The sequence below is a fragment of the Varanus komodoensis genome, unplaced genomic scaffold (assembly GCF_004798865.1).
Source record: "Varanus komodoensis strain SLA01 unplaced genomic scaffold, ASM479886v1 scaffold4, whole genome shotgun sequence".
In the NCBI taxonomy this organism is placed as follows: Eukaryota; Metazoa; Chordata; class Lepidosauria; order Squamata; family Varanidae; genus Varanus; species Varanus komodoensis.
In genome coordinates this window covers 46,962,972-46,987,858 of record NW_025335941.1, presented here as the reverse complement: position 1 = coordinate 46,987,858, position 24,887 = coordinate 46,962,972, and the positions used below count along the sequence as shown (strand labels likewise).

Genomic DNA, 24,887 nt, shown 5'->3' with positions numbered 1-24,887 from the left:
AGTTGACCCCATTCAGGAGCCCCCTGGTGCCCCTGTGTGTCAATTTCAGGGGGTTGGAGGGGCTGCTGTAGGGAGGAAGGGGGGGGGGAGGCCCACTTCTACATGTCTAAATCTGGATCTAACCAAGGAAGACTTAAGCAAGGTGATCTCACCTGGGTTGCAGCTACCTATTTTAGGGACATAAGAAGCTGGCTTATATCGAGTCAGTCCACTGGCTCATCAAGGCCAGTATCACCAACACTAACTGGCAGCAGTTTTCCAGGTTTGCAGGCAAATGTTTCCAACCCAACCTGAAAAGGCCAAGCCTGGGGCCTTCTTCATGCAAAGCAAGGGCTCTGCCTCACTGAGCCATGATCCCTTCCTGTTCTGCAATATGAGGATAATAACACTGACCTTCCTTAGGAACACAAAGCTGAACATACCAAGTCTGTCTAGCTGAATACTGTCTTCACTTCCTGGTAGTGCTTCCCAGGAAGCTTTCTGCACCTGCCCTGAAACTCAGGAGGGCCTTTTATGTTGGGGTCCACAGGTTCTCTTTAAGCCAAGAACCACTGTACATTTTGGAGAAGAAATTGAGGGCTGCAGATTCAAGCACTGGACTGAGCCAAGGCAAAAGGAGCTGGGTCAACATCCAAAAGACGGCAGAACAGTTTAGTTTCATGCACTTCCTCCCACTAACTAAGCCTTATGAGAGGCATTTCAATGCCTCAGAAAGGGTGGGAAACTGCAGAAAAACCAGGAAACCACCAAATCGTGGCCTGGAGAAAGGGTGGGGCCCAGGAAGGGGGATGGATGGAGAACCCCAGTGTGTCAGATTTGCTCTGCAGGTCTGAGATTCCGCACCCCTCAAAATGTGCTCTACCACTAAGCTGCCATTTTTTCTTACAGGGCTAATGAAAAGATTGCAAGAAGACAGTGTGAGCGAAATGCTGTGGACATTCAAAAACACCATACAAACAAGTATTATTATTGCAGAAATTGGAAACAAAATATAAAAGCCTACAAACTCTACTTACGGATAGCAGAACGGAGATCACTTCAAAACTGTCTCAAGCTGTCTTCTGTCTGCAGCCTTTGTTATATTCTAGTATGCTTGAGAATATTGGCTAGAAATGGCTAAGGATCCCTGTTTTGTGTCTGGTCTAGTGGCCATATTTTTCTAGAGGATGACTGGAGCTGTACAATGCTTCCAGAAAAGGCTTTAATGGTGCCATTGCTATGCCCCTGCACGGAATTTTATGGGGTGCAGGTTTACAGATCTCAACACTGTCACCTTAAACTTGTAACCCTCCCATTTCCTACCACTTATTAGATTTATATCCTACCTCTTTCTGTTAAAGAACTCAAAGTGGCTTACATAATTCTCCTCTTCCCACTCTCAGTTTTATCCTCACAACAACCACCCAGGGGCAGTGGGAATAGCTCAGAAAACAATGGTTGGAGGAGGAAACTTTTCCAACCTCTGTATGTCCCAGGTGCTTACTTGGAAGTAAAGATAAAAAAAGAAGTAGCGGCACACTGCATTTATGTGTACAATGAAAAGTGCTTAACTTTGACTGGCTTGTACCTCCACTTAGAGATTAAAAGAAACAGAAATGGCACTAACACTAAAGAGTTGCCTTGAGGTGTGAGTCACTCTGGGTCTACTCAGGTGCAAGTCTGAAGTCAGTTCCACAAAATTCAGTGGTGAGCCCCAGCAAGGGCACCCTGGGGTCCAGCTCACCTCAAATTTAGTATTCCCTTCCCTTGAGAAACGTCACTTGTTCTACTGCTTACTCTGGTCTATTTGATCCTTACAAAAATCACATGAAAACACAGCACATGCATTTGGCCCCTGGATATCCTTGAGAATTGGCAAATTGGTTCTCATGTTCTTTATTTCGTATCTTTTCTCCACCCCCCCCCCACCCCAACTATTAGCAATGCAACTGGGGAGGGAGATATTTCTTCTCCCCTCCCTCTAGTTATGGTCCAAGAACCTCCGGCTCCAACCACAACACACATGCATGTGCACACTGAATGCTACAGGATCAGAAAGGTCTGTGTTTCGGGGTGGGGGGAACAGCCCGAAAGGAGGAGCAGCAGAAAGATGGCACTCAGCCACTGGGATTCATCCCAGATCCTTTGGATCTACTGGGGCAAAGCAGGGAGCCAGTGGGCTGTTTTTCTTTGGCCTGATGAGCATAAATATTCATATGTGAAAAGCTTTTCGGATACATCAAATCACTGCAAGTTCCAGAGGGCAGCCAGCGAAAGGGCAAAAACAGTGTTGGCATTTTAAGGGCTTGTGTGCAGCACATGCAATTACTGCACAATGCTGCTGAAAATGAGGGCCGCAGCCGTGCTTACCTTAAGCCAGTCAGAAATGTGGCCTGGTGACTAGAATTAATAGGGCTTGTCTGAAGAGCAGCACATGGCAAATCTAAGGGCTCTATTCATCTCTTGCTTTCCTTGGGATTCTGCAGGATTCCAAGATACACACTGACTGTGCACATTCCATCCAGAAAGTGTGCCAATCAACAAGCTAGGACTGTCACCATTTTTTTGCGATTTCCAATCATCTCTAGAAACTAACATGACATCTGCTATGGGAACCAAGACGGGCTTTGCTGGTTTCCGTGCTAACCAGGCATGCCAACTTTCTCCTGTGGAAGAGGAACCAACACAAATCTAGCAAAGGCCCTGCCATTACTATACCTCTGTGCTAAGAAAAACTTCATTTGCAAACTTGTTCTTATCATTCAGCTCTTCAAGGTGCAGAAGCCCAGCCAGAAAAAAATGTGGCATCCATAATGCCCAGGGCCAGTGTCAAGGGCAGGCATAGTCAGGTGTTCACTGAGCACTAATGCTCCAGCAGGAATCCCACTGACAAGAACCTGCTCACCAAGCTTCGTTCTGACCCTGGCAACAGAAGTGGTGTGAAGGGGAAGCAGCTGCCTCCTTGTTCAAGGGCTCTTTTCCTATCAAACAAGCAAGTGATAGCAAAGGAGAAAACGATGAAGAGGAGCAAAAGCAGCCAGTGACAATGACAATAAGAAGGTAGACGCGGTGAGGGAGGGCCCCCTTTGAGGTATCTTGGCCAAAGACCTGCAGAAACCCGGACCAAGCAGTGCTCATGTTGACTCCATTCTTCAGGTTCTGGGTTGGATCCAGGCTTAAACATACTCAGAGCAGACCAACTGACATCAGGACTAACATCATGATTGACATCAAGGTGTTTAAGCTAAATTTGGATCCAAACCATAATGTTTTTGTTAATTGTGCCCCACAGGAAATATCCCCATGAAATGACTGTGCCAGGACTTGGAGATTTTTCTAAGGTCTTCAGCTTTCCTGAGCCATTTCTCCATGCTGCAGAAGAGACAGAGTTGCACCACATCAGCATCAAGATCAGTCATGTTTGATTTCCCTGGTCCCTTGTATATTTTATCAGGCAAGAAGCTTACATCTGCATTTTGTTTCTTTGGTGGGAAGTGCTGCCCTGGCCCATTTGCCCACTTTGGGCTGTAGGTTGCAACAAAGGATTTGCATGTTGACTGACCTGCTGGAGAAACGCTTCTACCTCAAGAACAGGAGAGGCCCACATGGGCTCCTGCTGCATTTTCCCAAAGTTCCCATCAGTCCTGAAGCAGTGGATGTTAAGGCACCAGCTATATGTTTGTATTCTGAACATTTTACCAAGGCCAGTATGAAGAAGAGCATCAAAGAGGGACAAAATACCTACATCTGTGGATAACAGGGAATATGGTCCCAGCAAGTAGATCTGTTGCCATTTTGGATGGCCTGTGCCCATCCAAAGTCTGCATCCAGATGCACCTCAGCAATTAACCAAAGGCTGTGTTTTAGCTGTTGTCCCTAGTTCGAGGTGCGTCCTGAGCAGAACACCATGCAAAGTCATCCTGCCATGCAGATGACTAGGGTAATGGATAGATATTGCAGAAGAAGGTAATTTGTGTGTGTTCATGTTTTGTGACACATTTTATATAGTGCTTAGATCTTCTGGTGCTTATTGTTTCTGAAACAAGCCATCAGCATCGGCTCTTCTTCCCTCACTGCCACTTTTGCCAGGATATGTTGGTTTTCCTGTGTGTGCGTCTCTCCCCCCATTCCCCAGAGCCTCCCTGTGAACATTTCAGTCAAATAAACAGTGAGCATTATAAAGGTTTCATACATGCAGCCTTGCGCACTTGAATCTGGGCATGACAAAACAGGAAATGCCAGCACTCCTATTCGAATGAAGCAAAGCCAGATCTCTCACAGAACATACAGCCTCTTTACTTTTCTCTCTAGAACTGCATCTGCAGACCTTTCCTTTTTCTTTCTTTTCCATTTTAAATGTCAGTAAAATGTTTTCAATTTTACACCTCGCGTAGCGCAGCCGAATGCTTCATCAACAACGTAAACAAATGTTAGGCAGAGCAAAGCGGCTGACTTCAAACAATGGTTTCGCCCCCTGCAATGTGTATTCCAAGGTCTGCAAGAAGCATACATAACAAACTTGTTGGCTAAGGCCACAGTAAAGGGTTTTTCCGGTGTTTACGCTGCTGTTGCCAACCTTACTCAAGAATGTATTAACAGTGGATGCATTGATCCCAATCTTATTACTCCAAGCACCAATCCAGGGAAAGAACGGTTATTCTATTCCAGCCCTCTGTTTCGTAGTATCGTAGGATCGGACCACTTGAGACTGGGAAACGACCCCGTGTTCCTCTTGTGAAAATGCATACCCATCTGAAAAGCAGAGCACAAAGAGAGAATCTTGGAGTCTTGCAGCTTGCTTCTTAAACAGTTACAAGAGGAAGCCAGAGAGATGCCATGGTTTGAAGGGTACGTGAAGCCTACCTCAACCGGTGCCTTCCAGATATGTTGAATAGCAACTCTCATCATTGTAATGGCCATGCTGGCTGGGCATGATTGGCGCTACATCCAAAACAGCTGGAAGGCAGCAGGCTGAGGAAGTCTGCTGTAAACAAAATCAGTGCATCTACTGCATTCAAGTTAAAGGCAGCATTTCAATGTTAACTGCAGAAGCCTTCTGGTTACCTGGCCTTGTTCTGGTCCTAAACAACTGATGCAGTACAGAAGAGACACTCTTTCATGTTTTCCAGTACTGGAGCAGCTAAGAGTCCTCAGACATTCTTTTAGAAAGTCACCATTTTTTCCACAAGGAGAGCAAATGGCTTTCCTGAAGCTGGGGCTACAGTTCAGTGACAAGAGGGCATGAGCTTCATGCAGAAGTCCCAGGTTTGATCCCAGCATCTCCAGATGAGACCAGGGAAATATCCTGCCTGAGAGCAGCCAGGGCCAACAAAACTGGGTCAATGGTCTGACTCCTTCTGGAGCGGCTTGCTACATTCCCATGTTTTCCTGCTTTGAACTATACAAGCTCAGCAGGAAGGAGAGGGCAGGCACCTAATGAACCAGGATCAATCTTGAAATAGTATCAGTTCCTCCAAAGCAACAGCATTTTCTAGCTGCTCCTCACAGCTGCTTCTTGGAATAAAACTAATACTTATTTTTGTCACCACTTCTGATGGGCAAAAATGCTTTCTTCAGGCTTCAGACAAGGTGTGACATGAATGCCAATGGCTTGGAATTGCTGTCCATGATCAATGGCCAGGAAGCAAACACCTTCAGCTGTGGGGCTACACAGAAGTTTAGGAAGATGTCATCTGCTCTTTTTACCTGACAGAATAATATGCCCAGAAATGGCCAGGCTGCCATCCCTCTAAATCAGGGGTCTCAAACTCGGGGCCTGTGGGCCAATTGCCGGGAGGGGCGGGGCATGGGGGAGGGGCCCTGTGGCCTTCAAAGCGCTGGGGGCGCCCGGGCCGGCCTCCGGGAGCGACACGGGATGAGCGGCCCACCACCACCGTGGTGGTGGAATACTTGATGAGGCCCAGCCTCACCCAGACTCTACTTCCAGCGGCCCCCAGGTAAGTTGAGTTTGAGACCCCCGCTCTAAATTCTCCTTCTACTCCTTTGGTGAAGTGGAAACAGCTACTAGTTTCTTACCTGCAGAGAGCTTAGAAAAACCTTGTGCCAGTTAGAAGCTAAATAGACATGCTTTTCATGTTTGGGAAGTTCAGGGGCCACTTTCCCCACTATTTGGCAGGGGTCTCTCCTTATATACCACTTGGCGCAATGGCTAATCCAGCTCTTCCTCCCGGTACAATCAGAAAGAAAAATAGTCTGCATACAACTATCTTCCATCCCTCCCTATCTATGGCTGAAGAACTGACTAATTGCACATTTCTACAGTCTTTGGAAACCAAACAATGAAAGATTCCATCTCGTACTTACAATGGGACTATTTGAAACCTTGGACATCTTCCTCAACTCCCCCCTCACCTTTTTAAAAAGCTGCACCTATTTTCCGTTCTCCAGAACAAGCTCCCATTGTTCAGAGCACTGGTGGCTGCTCAGAAGTGCCAAAACAGAGTGAACCCTAACAGAGGCTCCGGCAGAAACACAACATCCTGAGTTCTTTAGCCTCCTCAATCATCCGAGACTTGAGGAGGTTTTTTAAGTTATCTGATGACTTTGGTGGCTGCTGTGCTGGGAAGTAAGGTTTGCAGCATCACCAAAATATAAAGTTTCCCACTCTCTTGATAATATCAAGCTATCTGTCAAAATGCGAAAGTAGCTCATGGTTAGCAGTGCTACCTTTCTACAAGTGAGGTTACCGTTCCCGGTTCTCACCCAGCCGAACCACAGTCATAAGGTCATACCGCCTTCCCCAGTCTAGTGGCCCCAGATTTATAGGACTCCCTTTGTATGAATGGCCATGCTGGGAGCTGCAGTCCAACACAGCTGAGGCCCCCAGGTCAGGGCAGACTGTATCCAAGGCACCTCTGCACCACACCTGATTATTCTCCTCAGTGTTCCTGCCAGGTGAGCTGCATGTTCCTGGCCGCAGCTTGTTTCTATCTTGAACTGTGTTTGCACTCAAGATCTTTTCATACGGAAGGAGATGCTGTGCATTAGGAAAGAGGGGAGAACTTGTGGACTAAATGGTTTTCTCCTTAAGTCTATTTATTGTCTGTTCTTCTTTCTCTATTCATGGTGGTTTATGGGTTCTTTAGATAGGTGCCTTTGCTTCCGTTTTAAAAGAGACGTAGAGGGTTAAAAAAAACCCACCATTTTGAGTTCTTCTACTCCAGGTCGTTAAGCTGTTGTGCAACAGCTGTTGTACCTGTTGTTTGGTTCCGTAGTGGAACTGAGGTCCAGGTCCTACACACAGAGCTTTTCCTTTTCTGTGTTTTCTCTACATAACCTCTAGGTGGCACTGGTTCAGTACAATATTGCAGTTCCACAGGTGCGGAAATGTATTTCGTTTTGCTTTCAGAAGTAATACTGTACTTTGTCTGATGTGGACAGCACACATACATGCCTGTGCGCGCGCGCGCGCGCACACACACACACACACATGAACACACCACCCAGGAAAGTGCCCTTTCAAAACAGAAATGAAACTGGTGGGTCACAATGTCATCTGAAGAACCCATAAAAAATGTGAATTAGGAATGCTCAGGGTCCAGCAAAGGCGCTGTCCCTATTCATTGTCATACATGTGCACATGTAAACACATGAGTGTCAGGCTGAAAGGACAAAGCTATCCTGGTGCAGAGGAGCTGGAACTCAACTGCTGAACTCCTCCTTGTACTCCTGAAAGGAGTGAGAAGACTTAAGCCAGTCTTCCCAGTGCTCTCCAGATGTCTGGGATGCTCAGTCCCACCACCCCCAGCCAGCACAGTGAAAGACTGGGGATTATGGGATCTGGAGGACTCCAGACTGGGCAAGGCCCTGGCTGCTGCCTGGAATGAAAGGGGACATACACAGCCCTGTGGATGGATGGTGTCGGTGGTGGTGATTTGTGGTCTCTTGTTCCCTTGTCTCATGTACTTTAGTTCTGAGACGAATCTTGATATATTTCCAGGGCATTCTGAAAGCTTCCAATATGCAGGAAACCATAGTCTTTGCTTAGTGTTTTTCTTATTAGGAGAACAGCTGAGAATGAAAAATCCATATAACAGGACTTAACTGCGAAACCTGCTACCAGCACTGATTTTAAACAGGTGCTGGAGTAAGAACCACACTCAGCCTTACAGTAGAACCACTTGTCTACTTCTATTAGGATATTTAGGAGGGCAGAGATGTTAAACATTCAGGAAAGCTTTTAAAAATCCTGCACTCTACCCCCTTCAATCTATTGAAACCCTAACTTTATTTGCAACAGAATCTGAAGCTTGGTAGAAAAAGGCAGCAGCAGCTTTAGACATGTCCGTAAATCTTCCAGAAAGTTACAACACCCAGAAACTTGCAAACTTCAGAGGAGAGGTTTTATACCAGACTAGATGATCATTACCAAGGAATAAATGAAAATGTTTGTCATCCCCACCACAAGACTACAATAAAAATAAATTAGGCCTTTAGCAGTGAAAAAATATCTGTATGCATGTGTCTGCTTAGTGCAGTAGGATTGAGGTTGCTATCCTGTATCCATTCACCTTGAAGTAAGTCCCATTGCAATAAGTTGAACTTACTCTGAAGTAGACATGTATCAGATATACTTTCAGGCTGTGATCCTATACGGTACTCACTCAGGTTGTATTGAATTAAGTGCTACTTACTTCTTAATTGATATATATATTCTCTCTCTCTCTCTCTCTCTCTCTCTCTGTGTGTGTGTGTGTGTGTGTGTGTGTGTGTGTGAGAGTGAGAGTGAGTGTGTGTGTGTGGAAAGAGAGAGAGATCTGTAGTGAATGAGGCTAAAATTGTGATCTAAATTCCTTTGTTGCTTTCCTTGGGGCTACACTGGGTAAGCTGCATTTCTCTAGTATCCATATTATATGAAAAGGGCTGGCCCAAGAATAAATAGGGCTCCAGGTAAGGAACACCTTCTGACACCATCCTCCTGTTCATTTTGCAGTATTGCCATGTGATCTGGCATGCGCAGTTGCACAGATTTGCAAACAGAACTTGCCTTAAGACATTCCCAAGGGTGCCCTCTCCTTCATGGCAAATGGAAGATCAACCCATGTATCATCCAAGATGATGGAACTTACGTATGTCCTCTAAGAATGATCAGATCCTCCCTCCTGGAGAGATAATCACCTGCCTTTTGATCTGAAAACAGCCTGTTGTTTGGTTGGTTGGTTGCTTGCTTTTTTAAGTTATATGAAACACATTTCTTCATTGTATGAATTGGCCTGCTCTTTGTTTTATGGGGTCCAACCTCCTGCCCATCCCTTTTCTTTGTGTGCCCCTTAACATCATTTGAAAAAGGATGATGGAAGACGCAGAGGACTGCAATTCTGCTACAACCCCCTGCCCCATTTAGTCTTAATACAGTGAAAATTTATACTCATGAGAAAAACAGGCCAATGATTGCAGATATCCCTAACTGGACCCACTCTTTTAACACTTAATCAACAGAATTTATGAGGGACTGGCTAAGAGAACTGACATTTATGTCGATATCCTGTTCTTATTTCCTGTACTACCCGACCTGTGAAAAGTTCAGAGAAGTCTTCATCAATGTGTGCAAATTCCTAGATCTACATATATGTCTAAACATTCCTCATCCTGTTTTGCTACCTTTTCTTCTTCACACCTTTTCTGGCAGTCATAGAGCCTCTAAAATTCTCCCCTCTATGCCTCACCATGTCTGAAGGACAGGAAGCTGATATCACCATCAAGTGCTTTTCAAATGATGTCACTCTGGAACCAGTCCAGAACCTGAGGGTGAAGGTGCAAATGGCTGCCAATTTACATTGTGTAGACTGCACAGATAATAATCTCTCCATAAGCATCTCCTATGAAGGGCAGAGATATGAGAATATACAGACATACTACATGATGAGACCAGGAATCTGCATGGGCAAGGAGTCCATTTCCAACAGTGGCATTAACCTAGGGCTTACTTAATCTTCTGCTTTGCAGGAATGGGGGAAATTTTAATTATACTCATTTTTATAATAACAGGAATTTGCTAATTTCTTCATAAGTAGGATGAAAAAGAAAAAGAAAAAAGAAAAATGTGGGAGGAACCAAAACTGATAAATTTGTCCATCTAGGCTCAGGGCTTTAAAGAGTGTCAGCTCAGATTTGGGGTTTCAATCCTTGAATATTCAGATATGTTTATGATACTGAAAATTAGGGTTGCCACCTCTTTGATGGTCAAAGATTTTTCCAAACTTTCAAAAGTATTTGGGAAAGACACATGTGCTCATTCCAATTCCAAATATGTCTTAGAGTGGTTGCCCACCCACTGTGCCAGATCATCCCTAGCCACCATTGGCTTGGACACAGCGCGCCATTCACAACCTCTGGGTCCTTTCCATTCATTTATACAAGGCTGATGCATGACTCACATGGAAAGCAGAGCCTCCTTTGACTCCTGTGTCAATTGAAAACTGAGACAGAATTACATGTGGTCCATTACTTACGTGAGACTCCTTGCTGGACAGAATGAGCCCGGAAGAGACTTGGAGGGGTTTTTCTGCCAAGCCTTTTTAACAGGTGGTCACGTTCATTCATGCTGCAAGAACAAAATCAAACCAAGTGAGCCTTTAGAGATGCATAATTAAATGGCCTGGAGGTGACAGAAGAAGAGGAAGAGGAAGAAGACAATGACAATAATGGAGGTGGCAGCAGAACTAGATGCCTTTTCTTAATACCTCTCTAGCCTAAATTAGGATGTCATCAATTCTAATACACTCTTAGTGGTGAGACGCTCCTGTCTGGGGTCCTGTTCTTGCCAGCATACATAGTCCAGGTTTGCTGAAAGGTTCGATAACTTTCATTACACAAGATGCAAACATCTTTCATGCCAAAGCTGCTGTAGCGAAAAAGGGCAACATGAATTTATATAGAATATGGGAAAGAGTTCTACCGTACCTGTATGTAGTCAATTGGAATGCATACCTTGGCATCGTCAATTTTGTTCGAAACCTTATTTAGATACAAGAAATGCTTATACTGATATATAATTTGACACAGAAATGCCCATTCTTTCCTCTCCTTTTTATTAATAGTGTTGTGAATGCTTATTCTGAATGGATATGCTATTTGTAATTTTTTCCTTTTTTCATTGCTGTTTCTGTTGCCATTACCCTTTCTTTTTGTTTTTCTTGTGAGTGCAAATTAAAAATAATAAAAAATACTTTTACGTGGTCTCATTCAGAGGTGCTGTTCCTGGAATATTTCCAGATATATTTTGAAATGTTCTTTTTCTTCATCACTAAACTATGTATTCAAATACTTAACTCATATGTTTGAAACTTCTCATCCTTTTATCCAAGGCCATGTTCATTCCCTCTGTCCCCCAGGACCCATTAGCTCTTTGTCAGCCAAAGGTGCAATCCTATGCATATTTAGACAGAAAAAAGTCCTACAGCTTCTGGTATTCTCTAGCTAGCCCAGTGTAGTACTGCAAAGCTTCAAGAGGTGAGCACTACTGAATTGGGATAAATTGCAAAAATTATTGATCTGGTCTGCACATAATGACAATTCAGAGCATTGGTTGAGGTTGGGTATTTGAATCATGGGTCATTGTTATGTGCAAACCTTGCACTATGGTTTAACTGTGTGTTGTGAACTATGAACAACCCAGAAATCACAATCAAACAATTAACCATGGGCTTTCTTCCTAGATTGCTCATGGTTAACAAACCATGGTTAAAGCATAGTGTTGGAGACACCAGTAACAACAACCTACAATTCATGACAATTGTTGTTATGTGCAAACCAGGCCAGTGCAGAGCCAGAAAGGGGAAACCAGAATGATCAGCAAATTGGAACAACTCCTTGCAGGGACAATTTAACTTAGGGAAAATGGAATAAGGGAGAAAATGACAGAGATTAATAAAATGCATGGATGGCATGGGTACAGGGAGGTTTTTCACCCTTGCTAGCATGCCAGAGCCCAGAGTCATCCCATAAAGCCAGACGGTGGGAGATTGGAGATGGTACAGCACATAGCTAAGTAATGGCATCCATTGCCACAAGATAAGAAGGCCGGTAACATAGATGCCTTTCAAAAGAAATGAAGATGTCCATCCATAACTGCACACTACCTCCAGGATCAGAGTCAGCATGCCTCTGTATGCCAGTTGATGGGGAATCTGAGCCAGAGGGTGCTGATGGACTCATGCCCTGCTTATGGGCTTCTCAGAGACGCCTGGCTACCCTCTGTGGGAAACAGGATGATGGACCAGATAGACCAGCAGGGCTCTTCTTTTGTTCACTAAATGGCTCAGGTGTATCACTTCCTTTCCTCCTTAAAAGAACACAGACATATTCTTAGCAACTCATGCCAGGATGATCGCAGTGCCCAAGATCCATGGCATTTGGATTCCAGCAGATAAGCCAACGCAAACACACTAATTCCTCCTTAGGATATTATGCAAACTGTAAGTGCTCTTTCTCACAGGCAAGGCACAAACAGAAATCCAGACGGGTTTGCCTGTATGTGCTTGCGCTGCAAAAACTGTACCAGGGCAGCAGGAATAAAGATTTCCATGAGGGAACCATATGCAATATCCTCCTGTACTAGCAGAGCAATTTCCTCCTCCACAGTGTGGACAATGTTCATGCAGTGCAATGAACAGCTCAGACTATGGAAACTGCTAAAACCCCACAATAAAGTTGGGACATAAAATCTTGCTAAGTTACCGAGAAGATATCCTTATCCCTCTCAGCTTATGCTGTCCATGGAATGGGCCTCAGGTCACAAAAATGAAGCTCCAGTAATGCTGATTTTCTCATCAACTCCACTGAGACAACAGCTGGAAAACTGCTCCTCTGGGGTAGCTTCTAAATGGTATGCAAGTATAGAAGAGAGCAGACTTGTACCATGACCTGGAGGCAGAGGAGAAGCCAGTGGTGCCAAAGAACTTTTAAAGTAAGGTGTGGGAATATCCTTCTTCTCCTCTCTTCACAGCCAGCAGCAAGAGGAGGCATGGTGGAGCACCTGCCAAGAGCTCACACCCCAGCAGGAAGCCCCCTGAGAAAAGTTCCCTGGACTTCCTCTTCCTTTTGACCACTGCAACCTCCTTGTTCACCTGCCATCTTTCTGGTCCAGACAAGGGTGGTCAGGAGGCTGAGCAACAGATGCCCCTGCTTTCTTGCTGCTTACCAAGCAAGCAAGTGGTAGTATCGATAAGAAAGAGAAGAGCAATGGGAGCAGGCAAGGAGGCAGATTAATGAGGGTGAGGGAGGGTGATGCTGTCTTGCCCAAAGTCCTCAAAAACATGAAGCCAGCGCTGTCTTTCAGCATGAAAAGAGTTCTGAAAGTCAACCATTTCTGACATGCAGCTGTGTGGGCAGCCATTTAGTCTCTACTGTCAAAGACATCCTCTTACCTTCCCTGGGTACTCATAGAGCTTGTTAAATATGATGGGTCTCTAAAGGGGAAAAGAAAAGCCCTAAGATGCTAGGTTATCATTTCTAATAACCATGTTTCCTGTTCTCTGCCCCCAAAGGATGCATTTTTCCATCTCACAGAGGAAGTGAGGTGGGGTGAGAATAACTGTTCTAGGGCATCAGCTAAGCCCCCAATTAACAGTTGTAAAAAGGTTCTTTGTCTTGTAGTCTCCCCTTCCCCCTTCCCCAGAAGTCCCTCAGCCTGGCCAAGAAACATCTGTCTTTACACATTCAGATGAAGAGCATCAAAACAAACAGAATAATTCAAAGCTGACCACAGGGTCCCACTGGCTTATTCGTTGGAGTAATTAAAAAAAGATGAGCTTCACCACCAATTAACCTGCCAAGCACTAATTAGCGTTAATGAGGATTCCAGGCACTTGCTGCAGCTTGACCCAGAATGTCCTCCAGAGTTCACTAATTGGCTGATGGCAAAAGCAGGGCGCAGACAGAAGGGAAGGTTAAAGTGGAGGGATGCAGGTGTCTCACTTACAGCGCAGGCACACCCTGGGAAATGACTTGCATCCACTGGGGTTTTAAATATTCAGTTGGTTTCCTCTCTCCCCGCCCCACTCTAACCCCTAACAAGGGCTGCAACTTCGAATCTGCGCTCTGTCGTGATTAGGGAACAATGCTACAGAATGCAGGTGGAGCATTCTAACAAAGAGGGCTCAGTTGCTGGGGTCTTCCCCCTGACAAGCCCCATTGAAATGAGCAAGAGCTCCCCTGATTTCTTATGCCACTGATTCCTCATCTCGGTCTCATTTCAGTAGGGTTTACTTTAAAGTACATGACTACTTGCAATTAAGGCAGCCCGTGGCTAGCAGTGATGAACTGGGACCTTGCTGGAAAGGGATAAAGATATTCAGGGCTAGGAGAAAAAGGAAGCATTGGGTTACACAGGGAAATGCTCTCATGAGGCTGGTTAAAAAAAAAAAAAAAGTGCTATCAGGCTTTTCTGTATTTATTAATGCTGTGCCATGAAATAAGCAATTTTCTCCATTAAATATGCAAATTGTTCTGTGAAATAAGCACATTTTCACTGTGAAATACAGGCCGACACATGGCCTACTTTAACTTTGTCTGAGTCCCGCAGTCCCCCTCTTGATTCTTTCCCCTTCCCACCCCCAGTCCAATTAACAACAGTAGTCAAAAGAGTTTCATTTGCTAACATGCAAATTTATGGGCTGGATTTTAATTTATATTTTGGGGTGAAGTGACAGCTCTTGGAATGCAATTAAGTAATGAACTCTTTCTGTTTAATACCAACTAACAAGTCAGTCCTATATATGTCTACTGAGAAAGTGGGTTCCATTGTTTTCACTGGGGTTTGCTCCACTGAAAGCAAGAATGGGGTTCCAACCTTAGGTGGCACAGGGAGGTGCATTTGGTTTAGTTCATCAGGAAGCACCCCTCTTGTCACTGGAAATAAGGCCCCCATCAATGCTTATGAAAAGGAAGGATAGACCTGTGTTGAGGTACTGATCCAAATCAGGTCCCCACACTTACTTTTGAGCAAAGGGGCCACACAGAGAGAGTGGCATGCCCTGTCCTTTGCCTCTTCATGTATCTGATCCTAGCAAGCTGCAAGTGTTCTAACCAGACTCCACACTAGAGTGGCCAGGTGTTCTCTTTTACAAAGGTCAGGACTGTGTCTGAAGGGCTGCCAGAGGACTGCCCTGTATTTTGAAGGCGTCTTCTGTATGAAGGGCTGTTAGTCCAAGTCTGGTTTAAAGATCAAAACCCTCAGAAAGAATCGCCCATCAGCAACACCTGGACAGCAGACTAACCAAGTCACACAGACTACCTGGTTGTGGTCTCTCATACTAGGGTGAAATGTATGGTATGTCTAAAACTACAGAAATCAGCATATGCAACTGTCTTGCAAAATGATGCATGGTGTGGAGAAAGAGAACAGGGAGAAGCTTTCCTCCTCCTCCCATAAAACTAGATTTTGGGTCAAGTAATAAAGTTGAATGGCAGGAGATTCAGGCCAGAGAAGAGGAAGTAATTCTTCATATGTCACAAATGTAAGCTCTGGATTTGCTAGCACAGGATGCAGCAATGGTCACCAATTCAAAATTGATTAGAAATTAAAGTTTGGGTCTGTATTTGGGCCAAAAGGCAATTCATAAATGTGTATACATGTAAGAAGATAAATTCATGGAAGATAAAGCTATTAATGGTTACTAGTAATGAGCATTATAAATTACCCCCAGTACTACCAGGCCACATGGCACAGTGGTTAGCATGTTGGACTGGGACTCAGGAGATCTGGATTTTAGTCCCCAGTCAGTCATGAAACTCACTGGGTGATTTAGGGCCAGTCATTGTCTCTCATCCCAACCTACCTCACAGGGTTGTGGTGAGAAGGAAAGAGCCATGCAAGTCCCTTTGGGTTCCTTGCAAGAAGTAAAAAGCGAGAACATAAATACAACCTTTGAAGCAATATGCCTGCGTGCACCAGCTGTTGAGTGAGATGGGCAGAAGGATGCTGTTGCATTCATGTCCTACTTGGGAGTTTTTCAAGGCAGCTGGCTGGGCAGTTGCTGAACAGATTGTGGGACAAGATTGGCTTTTAGTAGAGGATGCCTTCAAACAGAGAACTATTCACTGCCAAATTGATCACAAAGCACAGCAGGTGAACTTTGCAGGTGCTCATTTCCATGTATAGCTGTAAATTTAGAAATATTTGCTATAATTTAAATAGAAATACAGTATATCTCACCATATTGTGGATGACTGGGACCTGGCTGTTTGCTGTCCAGGTGCAAACCTCTGATGGACAATAGTTCACCTTTAAGCTGGAACTGGAGAGTACAGCTCTTCCAACAGAGCGTGCCTGGAAGCAGGCATCTGAGAAAGTGGACACACAGCCATGCTAGGAAGGGTGCTGCACAGCTGCATGTTAAGTTCTCCCCTTGAGTGTCTTTGGGGCCTCCTGAAAGAATCTTCTGGAACTTTTCTGTATGTCAAGAGAGCTCTTGCTGAATGGTGTGTGTGAAGGGAGCTGGGCATCACACAGCTCCCCCGGGACCAGATAGCCATCTGTATTCACACACCAAGGAAAAAACTAGAGAGAAAGTAAATAAGAGAGCTTGCAAGCCGGTCACACAGCTCCTTTTACTGCAGCCACAAAGTAACTGGACACAACGAGAAGCACTTAGATGAAAAAGAATCCTCATCACAGCGTTACTCTGTCTTTGTCAGAGACACTGTGGAGACTGAGAGGATCACTGGTTTTAAACCGTGAATGAAGATAGATCAGGTTTGTTGTGCCTGGTGAAAATCAAAGAGCTAGATAAAATGCCAGCGCCTTTTGACTGTGAAGTTAAAGACAGTTTCAGCTTACAGGAGGGAAACAAAACCTAGAGTAACTTCACACGTGCCTTTGGGGACCTATTTTTGTCCAGGTGATGCTCTCTATCATAGAAAAAGCATACACACAAAAGGGTTGCTCATGGATACTTTTAGGGTGCACTTCCACACAGTCCCATGATTGATTGATTGATTGATAATATTTGTAGTGCATCTTTCTTCCATTACAGACTATGGTCCCCTAGTGGTCTCCTATCCAGGGCTTGACCAGTCCCAGACCTGTCTGGCTCATGAATCAGTACAGCGGCCTTCCCTGCCTCTAGAGGTTTGGGACTAAAACTCTCAACATTCCTTATCTTTAACCAGATTGGCTAGTCAATGGGAGATGCAGTCCACAACATCTGGAGGGCTCCAGACTGGAGAAGACGGCATTATGCTTTGTACAGGAAGTAGAAATAGAGCACTGTAGGAGTTCCTTCCAGTCGCATGGGACCTATTGAAAACAGGTGATCTGACCATCATGAAGACAGGGTAAAATGGCAGCATGACTTCAGTCAACATGTATAGCCAAGTACACTTTCAGCTCTGGTCTACCTTAAAGTCCCTACATCTATGGTGGACAACTTGAGCCCCTCCCTAAGTTCTGACTCTCCCTTGTCATGGGCTATTCTGTCTTGGGCTGATGGGAACAGCAGGCAAAAACATCTGGTGATCCATTGCTGTTCTGTATGTGGATGGCCTCGATCTTACTTTTGCACTCCTTAGGTTGCACTCCAGCCTAAATGCCATGCATGTTTGTGAGCTGATCCACATGACTCTTGACACTGGGCAAAACCAGGCAGCATTCAAAATATGCCAAGTGAAGGCTGGTGACATTAGTGCTCAGCTATAAGAAAGATGCCAATACAAGCAAATCTCAGGAAAGCAGTCGAGGCACTCAAGCTGCAAAGCCATTTGCACCAGTTCTTGGTGATTTGAGAGGCATTTGTTTGCAGACTTTGAGAGTAGGTTTGTCTTTAAGCAATACTGTAAACTGCCCAGAGGGCTTTGTAAACCACCCAGAGAATGGCAGCAATTGCATGGTGTAGAAATGAAATAAATAACAACAGCAACATTGTTCTCCACAAGGAGATCCAGGTTCCCATTCATGTGTTTGCACTTGCGGGACTAAGAATGCAATTAATTTTACATATCTTCCTGTAATTTTGATTGGAGTTATAGCTATTTCAGGACAGTCTTTTCTGAAAGAGATGCCCACTTGCAAAAATGCCCTACAAAAGACACATAGGAACTTCACGACACTTTGCTTATCTTCCAGAACTGTTTGAATAAAGCAAAACCTTAGTGGGGGATGCGAGCAATTAAAGAACCATTAAGCTTACACAGATGAAACTTGGAGGGGAATAACTGCACACACTATTATTACACATTAGAAATAAGTCAGCCACAGTTATGCTTCTTTACAGGTCATGCATCCTACTTTATGCAGGGCAGTCCTCTATTTTAAAGAGCTGGCAGAAGACATCGATCTGACGGGCTGTCCGGTCCAGGTTTGGTTTCAAGATCAAGAGCACTGAGAAGGGGCTGCCCGTCAGCTGTTAGCCCTGGGACGGCAGGCCGAGCAAGGCACGTGTCTCATCTGGTCACTGTCTTCCTCACTCTGCTGAGCTGCACTGCTTTTCCATTCCAATAGTCATTATTTGTAATGACTGTAAGTGCCCAAGTCTGCACATAATTAGAGCATGCAACATTTACGCAAATGCTGTATTTTGTCCTCTATGCTGCTGTTGCCTTCCCTCTTTTTGGTCCATTTGTGAGTGACCACCCTAGTTACACACATCTTTCCCTGAACAATCATATGTTAATCTGAAAAAGAATAATTACCAGTGGCGAGTACCAAATGGAGGGGAGTTGGAAGAATTCAAGTACTGCATATCATGAGTTCTATTTTATTTTTTAAAGAGCATCTAAATAAGACAGATCTCCCCCATCAGAAAATTCCCAGCGTGCTGCTTTTCCCAATCACCTCCTTTTGAAAAGACAAGCACATGTTTTCAAGCAGGTGTGAAAGAGCCAGGACACAAACAAGGCGATAAAAGACAGAACAGTTCTCAGAAGGCACTCAGGAGGCCTCATCATAAGCATGACACATCAACTTCAGGCAGGCCGAGACACTCCACCATTATCTAGTTCGCAGATGGACCACCCAGAAAAGCTGGGGGCAATTAGGACGGAGGAAAAACAAATGTGCTGGGGAAGAAGGGAGGAGGGGGCATCCTCACGGGAAGGGGAATGGGCCAAGGGCTGGCAGGGATCCTTATACCGTCTGCTTGTGAGCATTCGGAGAATGAGCGGAGCCCATGAAGAAAAGGAACAAAGATGAAAGGGCTTGGAAAGAGAATGGAATGAAATAAATGGCTAGGAAAACATACTATCTGGGAATAAATCACAGAATGGGAGTTGAATTTCCAGAATGCCAAAACAGTAAGTCTGAGGAAAGCTGATCTCTCCCTCTCACACACATACACACACAGAAAAGGTTTGCACACTGAGTTAAGCACACTCACCCACACATGCATGCACAGCCTTTCAGGTGACAATGACCAAGGAGGCTTCATAAACAAAGGCTAGGATCCAGAAAGGTGCATATGGAACAACTGGGGCTGTGTGTAAACAGCTGAAATCCTTTGGATTAGGTGGACAGGGTGGGAATGAACCTCAGGCCTCTTCACTCCTCCCCTGCTGCCACTCAGCACTGATAAGAAGGGCTACAGCTTTTTAAGAACTGCTCAGTCTCCACAGCACTGGGAGATGGACTGGAGACTGGAAGCGTCCGTATCTACACACGTTACATTCACAGGTAGGGAATCCTGCTGTCTGTGGCCACAGTAGGGCAACTAGCTCAATCAGGGTGTAAACATTCAGTACACAGTGACCACAGCAAGTGACAGGGGCATATGACACATAGGCGGCATGTCTCCCTATCCTCCGTTTTTATTCATGCCCGCCACCTTCAAATTGCCACTGTTGAACCACTCCAAGTTTTGACAGTGGCGAGAAAAAAGTCACAGTGGCAAGAGAAAGTGGCAAGAAAAAAATCCCCTTTACAATCAGCAGCATGCTCCTTGTTTTAATGGAAAACTATGCTTCCCTAGGGCTTCTGGGAGAAGAATTTGGCATTGAAACAGGTTGCATGTTCTTCAGATGTAGCCTTTTTCTCATTGCTTTTGACCCACCCAACTTGCCACTCCTGTTCCTACATGGCTGTTTGCATCCAGTGTTAGTCCCATTCATTTAAATAGGTGTACTCTAAGTAAGAGTAATATGGGATACAGATCATGGTAATTCCAAGACATAAAATAAATGCTGTGGTGAAAATGAGTGATCAAATAAATAAGGTAATATCACAGGTATGGTAAAAATATCCATGTTGTCAACAGTGAGAATTTGTACAACCAGCAACACAACTGTGGGGGTTTGAGAATGAAAATGCAGAAACCTTCCATACTGTTTCAAGGAATACACTCAGCTGAATGATGGTAACAAACAGGCTAAAATAGAAACCAGAAGACCTTGGTACCTTTTAGTTATATTACCATGAGCACAGTTCACTCTGACTTGAAGCAACAAAGTTATAGGGTTACTCCACTCCCTTCAGCAGAAGCAATAATATGGCAATTGGTCTACCGCACAACAACTGCTGATGACCCTGCCCCTGCCCCTGCCCCTGCCCCAGCGGGGTGGGCTCTTCCTCTGAAGTCCCATTCCACTCAGGTTGCTCGTTTAGAAGGCTTGCTCCAATCCTGCTTAATTATTGTAAAGCTCCTCCACAGGTCACACGGTACCATATTGTTTGAAGAATACAAGTGTTAGTGATAAAGCCGTTTTTGAACTCGCAGCGCTTTCCCATTTGCTGAAGCACAACTGCATTCTAAAAAGGATGAAATGAAACTGTCTGAAGAAGGGACGGGGCGGGAAGCCTCCCTAGAATTCTCTTTCATAGCGTTCACATCAGACAAAAGTCTCCGCACAGCACACACACTCCTGCACAATGAAGAATTCAGTAACAGCAGTAGGTTCTGTATGGTACGGTCACAACAGAGAAGCACAGACATTATTGCCAGAGTGAGAACACTGTTAATTATACCACTTGAAGCCGAAAGTGGAAGAAGCTGCAAGGGAGACTGGGCTGTTGTTGCCTGGCCAAGTGTTCCACTCTGGATGCATTGAACTGCAGCTCCTATCATCCCTGGCACATCTACAGGGAATGGGTTTGGGGAAGGGTGCTCTACACAGAGAAATTGGTGTGGAAGCACAGAAATGTTGCATCTGTGGGAATAGGGTTATTGCTGCCCTGCAGGGTTGTGTGAATGCTTGATGGCACCAGTGTGTGTGTGTGTGTGGGGAGGGGGATAAGGAAGGCTGGAATTTGAAAAGAAGACACACTGGTCTAGTTCCAAAAAACTGCATGTCTAGTGCCATGCAGTCGAGGCATCGTAGCCACTGTGCCTGACTTGTTGGAGGAGGCTCATTCTATGGCAAGGGTTATCAGGCCCAGAATCAAAGGAAAAAGGCTATCACTGAATCTGAGCTTAACCCACTAAGAACGTCTTTAATATTCTCCCTGCAGAAATGAACTGTACTAATCTTGCACAACTCCAGTTTGTTGCATGCAGGCTTGGAAGCGAATTGTTTTGGATAGACATAACCAGTTGCTTTCTTTTTCCATCCCCTGCTCTTTTATTTATTTTTTTGTAAATGATTTTGACACTTTCTTGTTCAGAGGCACAATTAATCAATAAGACAAGATAAGCCAACATCAAAAAACAAAATTAAAAAAAAATGAAGCCACCGGAAATAAGACTCGGATCCACTCCATTGCCCAATGAAAACATTGCATGCAACCATGCAAGAAAAACTATGCAGAGTCTTGGATGTGGCTTTGTTTACCAACATATGATGGAGGGTGGAGTGAATAATGGAAGCTTTTTAATGAAATAAAAATAAAGCAAATAAATGGGTAAAGTTGACGAGGAGCCAAAAAACCCCATCAAGTTGCAATGCATGGAAAAAATAATAATGATGGGGGGAGGGGGAAATTGATCTGGCATGCTTCCAGTTACAATGGAACAGCCCCCACCTCTTTCCATTACTATCACGCAGCATAGCTTTTCTCAGTTCTTTGGACTTAGCTTCCAACTCTTGAACCTGCTCCAGCAAAGTTTTATGGTAGGTATGCTTGGCCCTGTATTGCAGGAGAAAGACACAAAACAAAGAAACCAACACATCAACTTCCATTGTCTGTGAAAGGCTCAGTTCTTTCTGCTCAGAGCCGTGAGAACAATACAGCTTCTTGGCAGGTCCAGCCCAGGCCATGATGGGTTGCCCCATGTTTACTTGGCTTTTTATGGTTGTGGCATTTGCAGAATTGCAGAGGGTTATTTTTTGCAGAGGTGCTAATGAGTAGGACCATCCCATGCTTATCTGTGCAGTTGGACTGGCCCTGACCTTCGGAAGATTTGGAAAATTAGACAATGAAAGAAAAATAGAAGTGAACGAGCTAGTCTAGCTTAACAGTACACCTGGGAGATCACAAAGCAGTTTGCCTTAACAGAACACTGCCCCTTTATTTAAAAAATAGAAAAGCGACTAGTAGCCAAAATGGCTGTGTCATCAGGCTCAAGGGCCAATCATTCCATCAGGAGGGAAGGAATTCATCACATATTCAAAAAAGAAGAACAGGATTCCAGTGCACCCTTTGAGCAACTTGCTCCAGTAGACCGAAAACCTGATGAAATTCTTTGATGATTACAACCACTCAAATCTTCTGGGTTTTATTGCTTTTTTTCTTTCCTAAATCTTAGCCTTATGAAGATGGTTTCCTCTCCCTTCTTAAAATGCTACTTGCAACGAGACAGACAGACACAAAGAAAAAGAAAGGGGTGACTGTACCCACAACCCTTTGTGTACAGAGAGGACAGAAATATGCACCACCGGTTCAAAGACAATTTATAAGTGTAAATGTTTGTATCTTCAGAATAACTGACAGCTTTTATGCCAGTATTCACTGAGTTAAAGAATTAAGCTCTTGTTCTGTCCAAATACTGAGAGAAGAGCAAATATCTTGGTACTGTTTCATCACCTTTCTTCAATCAGCACTTTCCTTTTCACATTGCTTAAAGAAAAACACAAGTAAGTCATGAGATAACTTTGACTGGCATGAATCCACACAATACTTGGAAAACAAAATGCAAAACCAACATACTTGGGAAGGAGATTATAGATTTCCAGTATGATACATTTGGCTTCAATTCACTGGGCTGCAGCAACATAGTATAGGCAGGCCCAGACCAATATATTTTGCCACCTCAGTGGGTGGATGGCCTGGCTGGTGGGCTCCTTGGTGGGTGGGCTGTGAACCAACAACTCTTCCCATTGGCCAGTCAGCTGACTGGCCAGCTGCTCACTTCAGCTCCCCCTGCCTGCTTGACCAACTGGCTGGCACTTGTTCTTGCCTTGTTCCCCAGGCTGTGGGGCTCCCAGGAAGTCAATCTCCTGGGAGACCTGCCCCATGGATGCAAGGTAGGATGAGCGGGTGCCAGTCCGCCAGGCTGGTGCACCCAGCAAGTTGCTCTAGAACATCCCGCTTAAGGAGTGTGGAGGCAGGGCTCTCCAGGGCACTCTTTGGAGGTGGCAATGGACCCTCCTGGCAGAGGTAACGGGAGGAGGAAGAGCGGAGCTGTCCAGTGCTCGTCCTGTTCCGTCACTTAAGGCCAGTCGTGAATACAGGGACCTCCGAACTTGTCAACCAAAAATGTATTTGAGGTCCCTCTCCAACTGTATGTATGTCAGATGTGAGTCTTGGTTATGGAGGAGAGAATTTGGAAAAGGAACGGAAGGACCGTTGCAGCCATTAGTCTTTTTTCCTATTTTGTGCTGGGAGAGAATTCAAGACAAAGGACACATTTGCACACCCTGCAGTTGAACCTGATGATGCAGAACCTGAGCCTCCCAATCTGGCCTTCCCACCCTCCCAGTCTGGCCTGCTGAGGCTCCAAAGAGGTACACAATCCCTGTGGGCAAGTACGATATGGATGAAATTTCTGTGATGCATCTTTTGAGGTGCAGTCTCTTTTTTTTTACTATATATTATAAAAATTGCTCCTGATATTTTAATTGTATGCCAAAGGGACCACTATCTAACTTTCAATAACTATCTCAATTCTAGTATTTTTGAAAGCTGAAATCACTGTAGCATTATGTACTGCATGTGCTACCAATATTATGATTTTTAAAAAGAAAAGAGAAATTGCCATACTTTAAAAACTCCTTTAACTTGGTTCTAATCAAGGTTGTCCAACATTAACTTCATTTTTTAAAAAAATTTATAAACCACACCAGTAGTCCTAATTAATTACTCATTAATTAGAATGGAAGCAGTGCACAAACACTAGACTGGCTCATCTATGCATGCTCATTACTTGAGAAGCGTAACATGCAGTCATGGTTTGCATGTATGAATGAGCCAGTAAGACACAGTACTTTTCAGTGGACAGTAAAGATGACCATGAAGAGTCAGTACTTTTCTTCCTCTGATCAATGAGGGCACCTTCATTGACTGGAATGGTATAAACCTTAATATTTTATACTTAAGGCTAAGAATGTTCAGTCACTCGGTGTCTCTTCTGAAATGGCAATTCTTTCATGATGGAATCTCACTGAATCTGCCACTAGATCCTGCAAGCTTTGCATCAGCATAAGGATGCCTAGGACATGCATTTAGATGCATCCATAATTATTCTCATCTGGAAACTGGGAAATTGCTGTGCTCTTGAAAATACAAATAGGGTTGTGAGACCTGATGGAGCACACTGATATCGTTTTGTAAAAGAACAGGAATAGCAGCACAGCCATCCATTCTCAAACATGAATTCTTTGAAGAATGTGAAATTACCTAGAACTGCAAAAAAATTAATTAGATTCAAGTTGCTGAAACTTCTTAGGCTAATTATTAAACTTGGCTTTTCTGTTAAGAACTGAAAGTTTGGAAAGTTTTTCTTAGTAGATAAAACCCACTTGAATCTTTGGACTATTAACTCTTAATAATCTTTCCTACTTTGCATTTACATTTCTCTTAATTT

General features: G+C 44.4%; 1 protein-coding gene across 1 annotated transcript in view; it reads right to left on the bottom strand.

The window, feature by feature from the left end:
- Nucleotides 1-4,633: 4,633 nt before the first annotated feature.
- Nucleotides 4,634-24,887, bottom strand: part of ATP8A2 (ATPase phospholipid transporting 8A2) — a 433,576-nt gene continuing 413,322 nt past the window's right edge. Inside the window, exons 36-38 of the mRNA XM_044441796.1 lie at nucleotides 21,887-21,991; nucleotides 10,452-10,543; nucleotides 4,634-4,731 (exon numbers count right to left, since the gene is read on the bottom strand). Of these exons, the coding sequence (XP_044297731.1) occupies nucleotides 4,634-4,731; nucleotides 10,452-10,543; nucleotides 21,887-21,991 (295 nt within the window). The remainder of the gene's footprint in view (nucleotides 4,732-10,451; nucleotides 10,544-21,886; nucleotides 21,992-24,887) is intronic.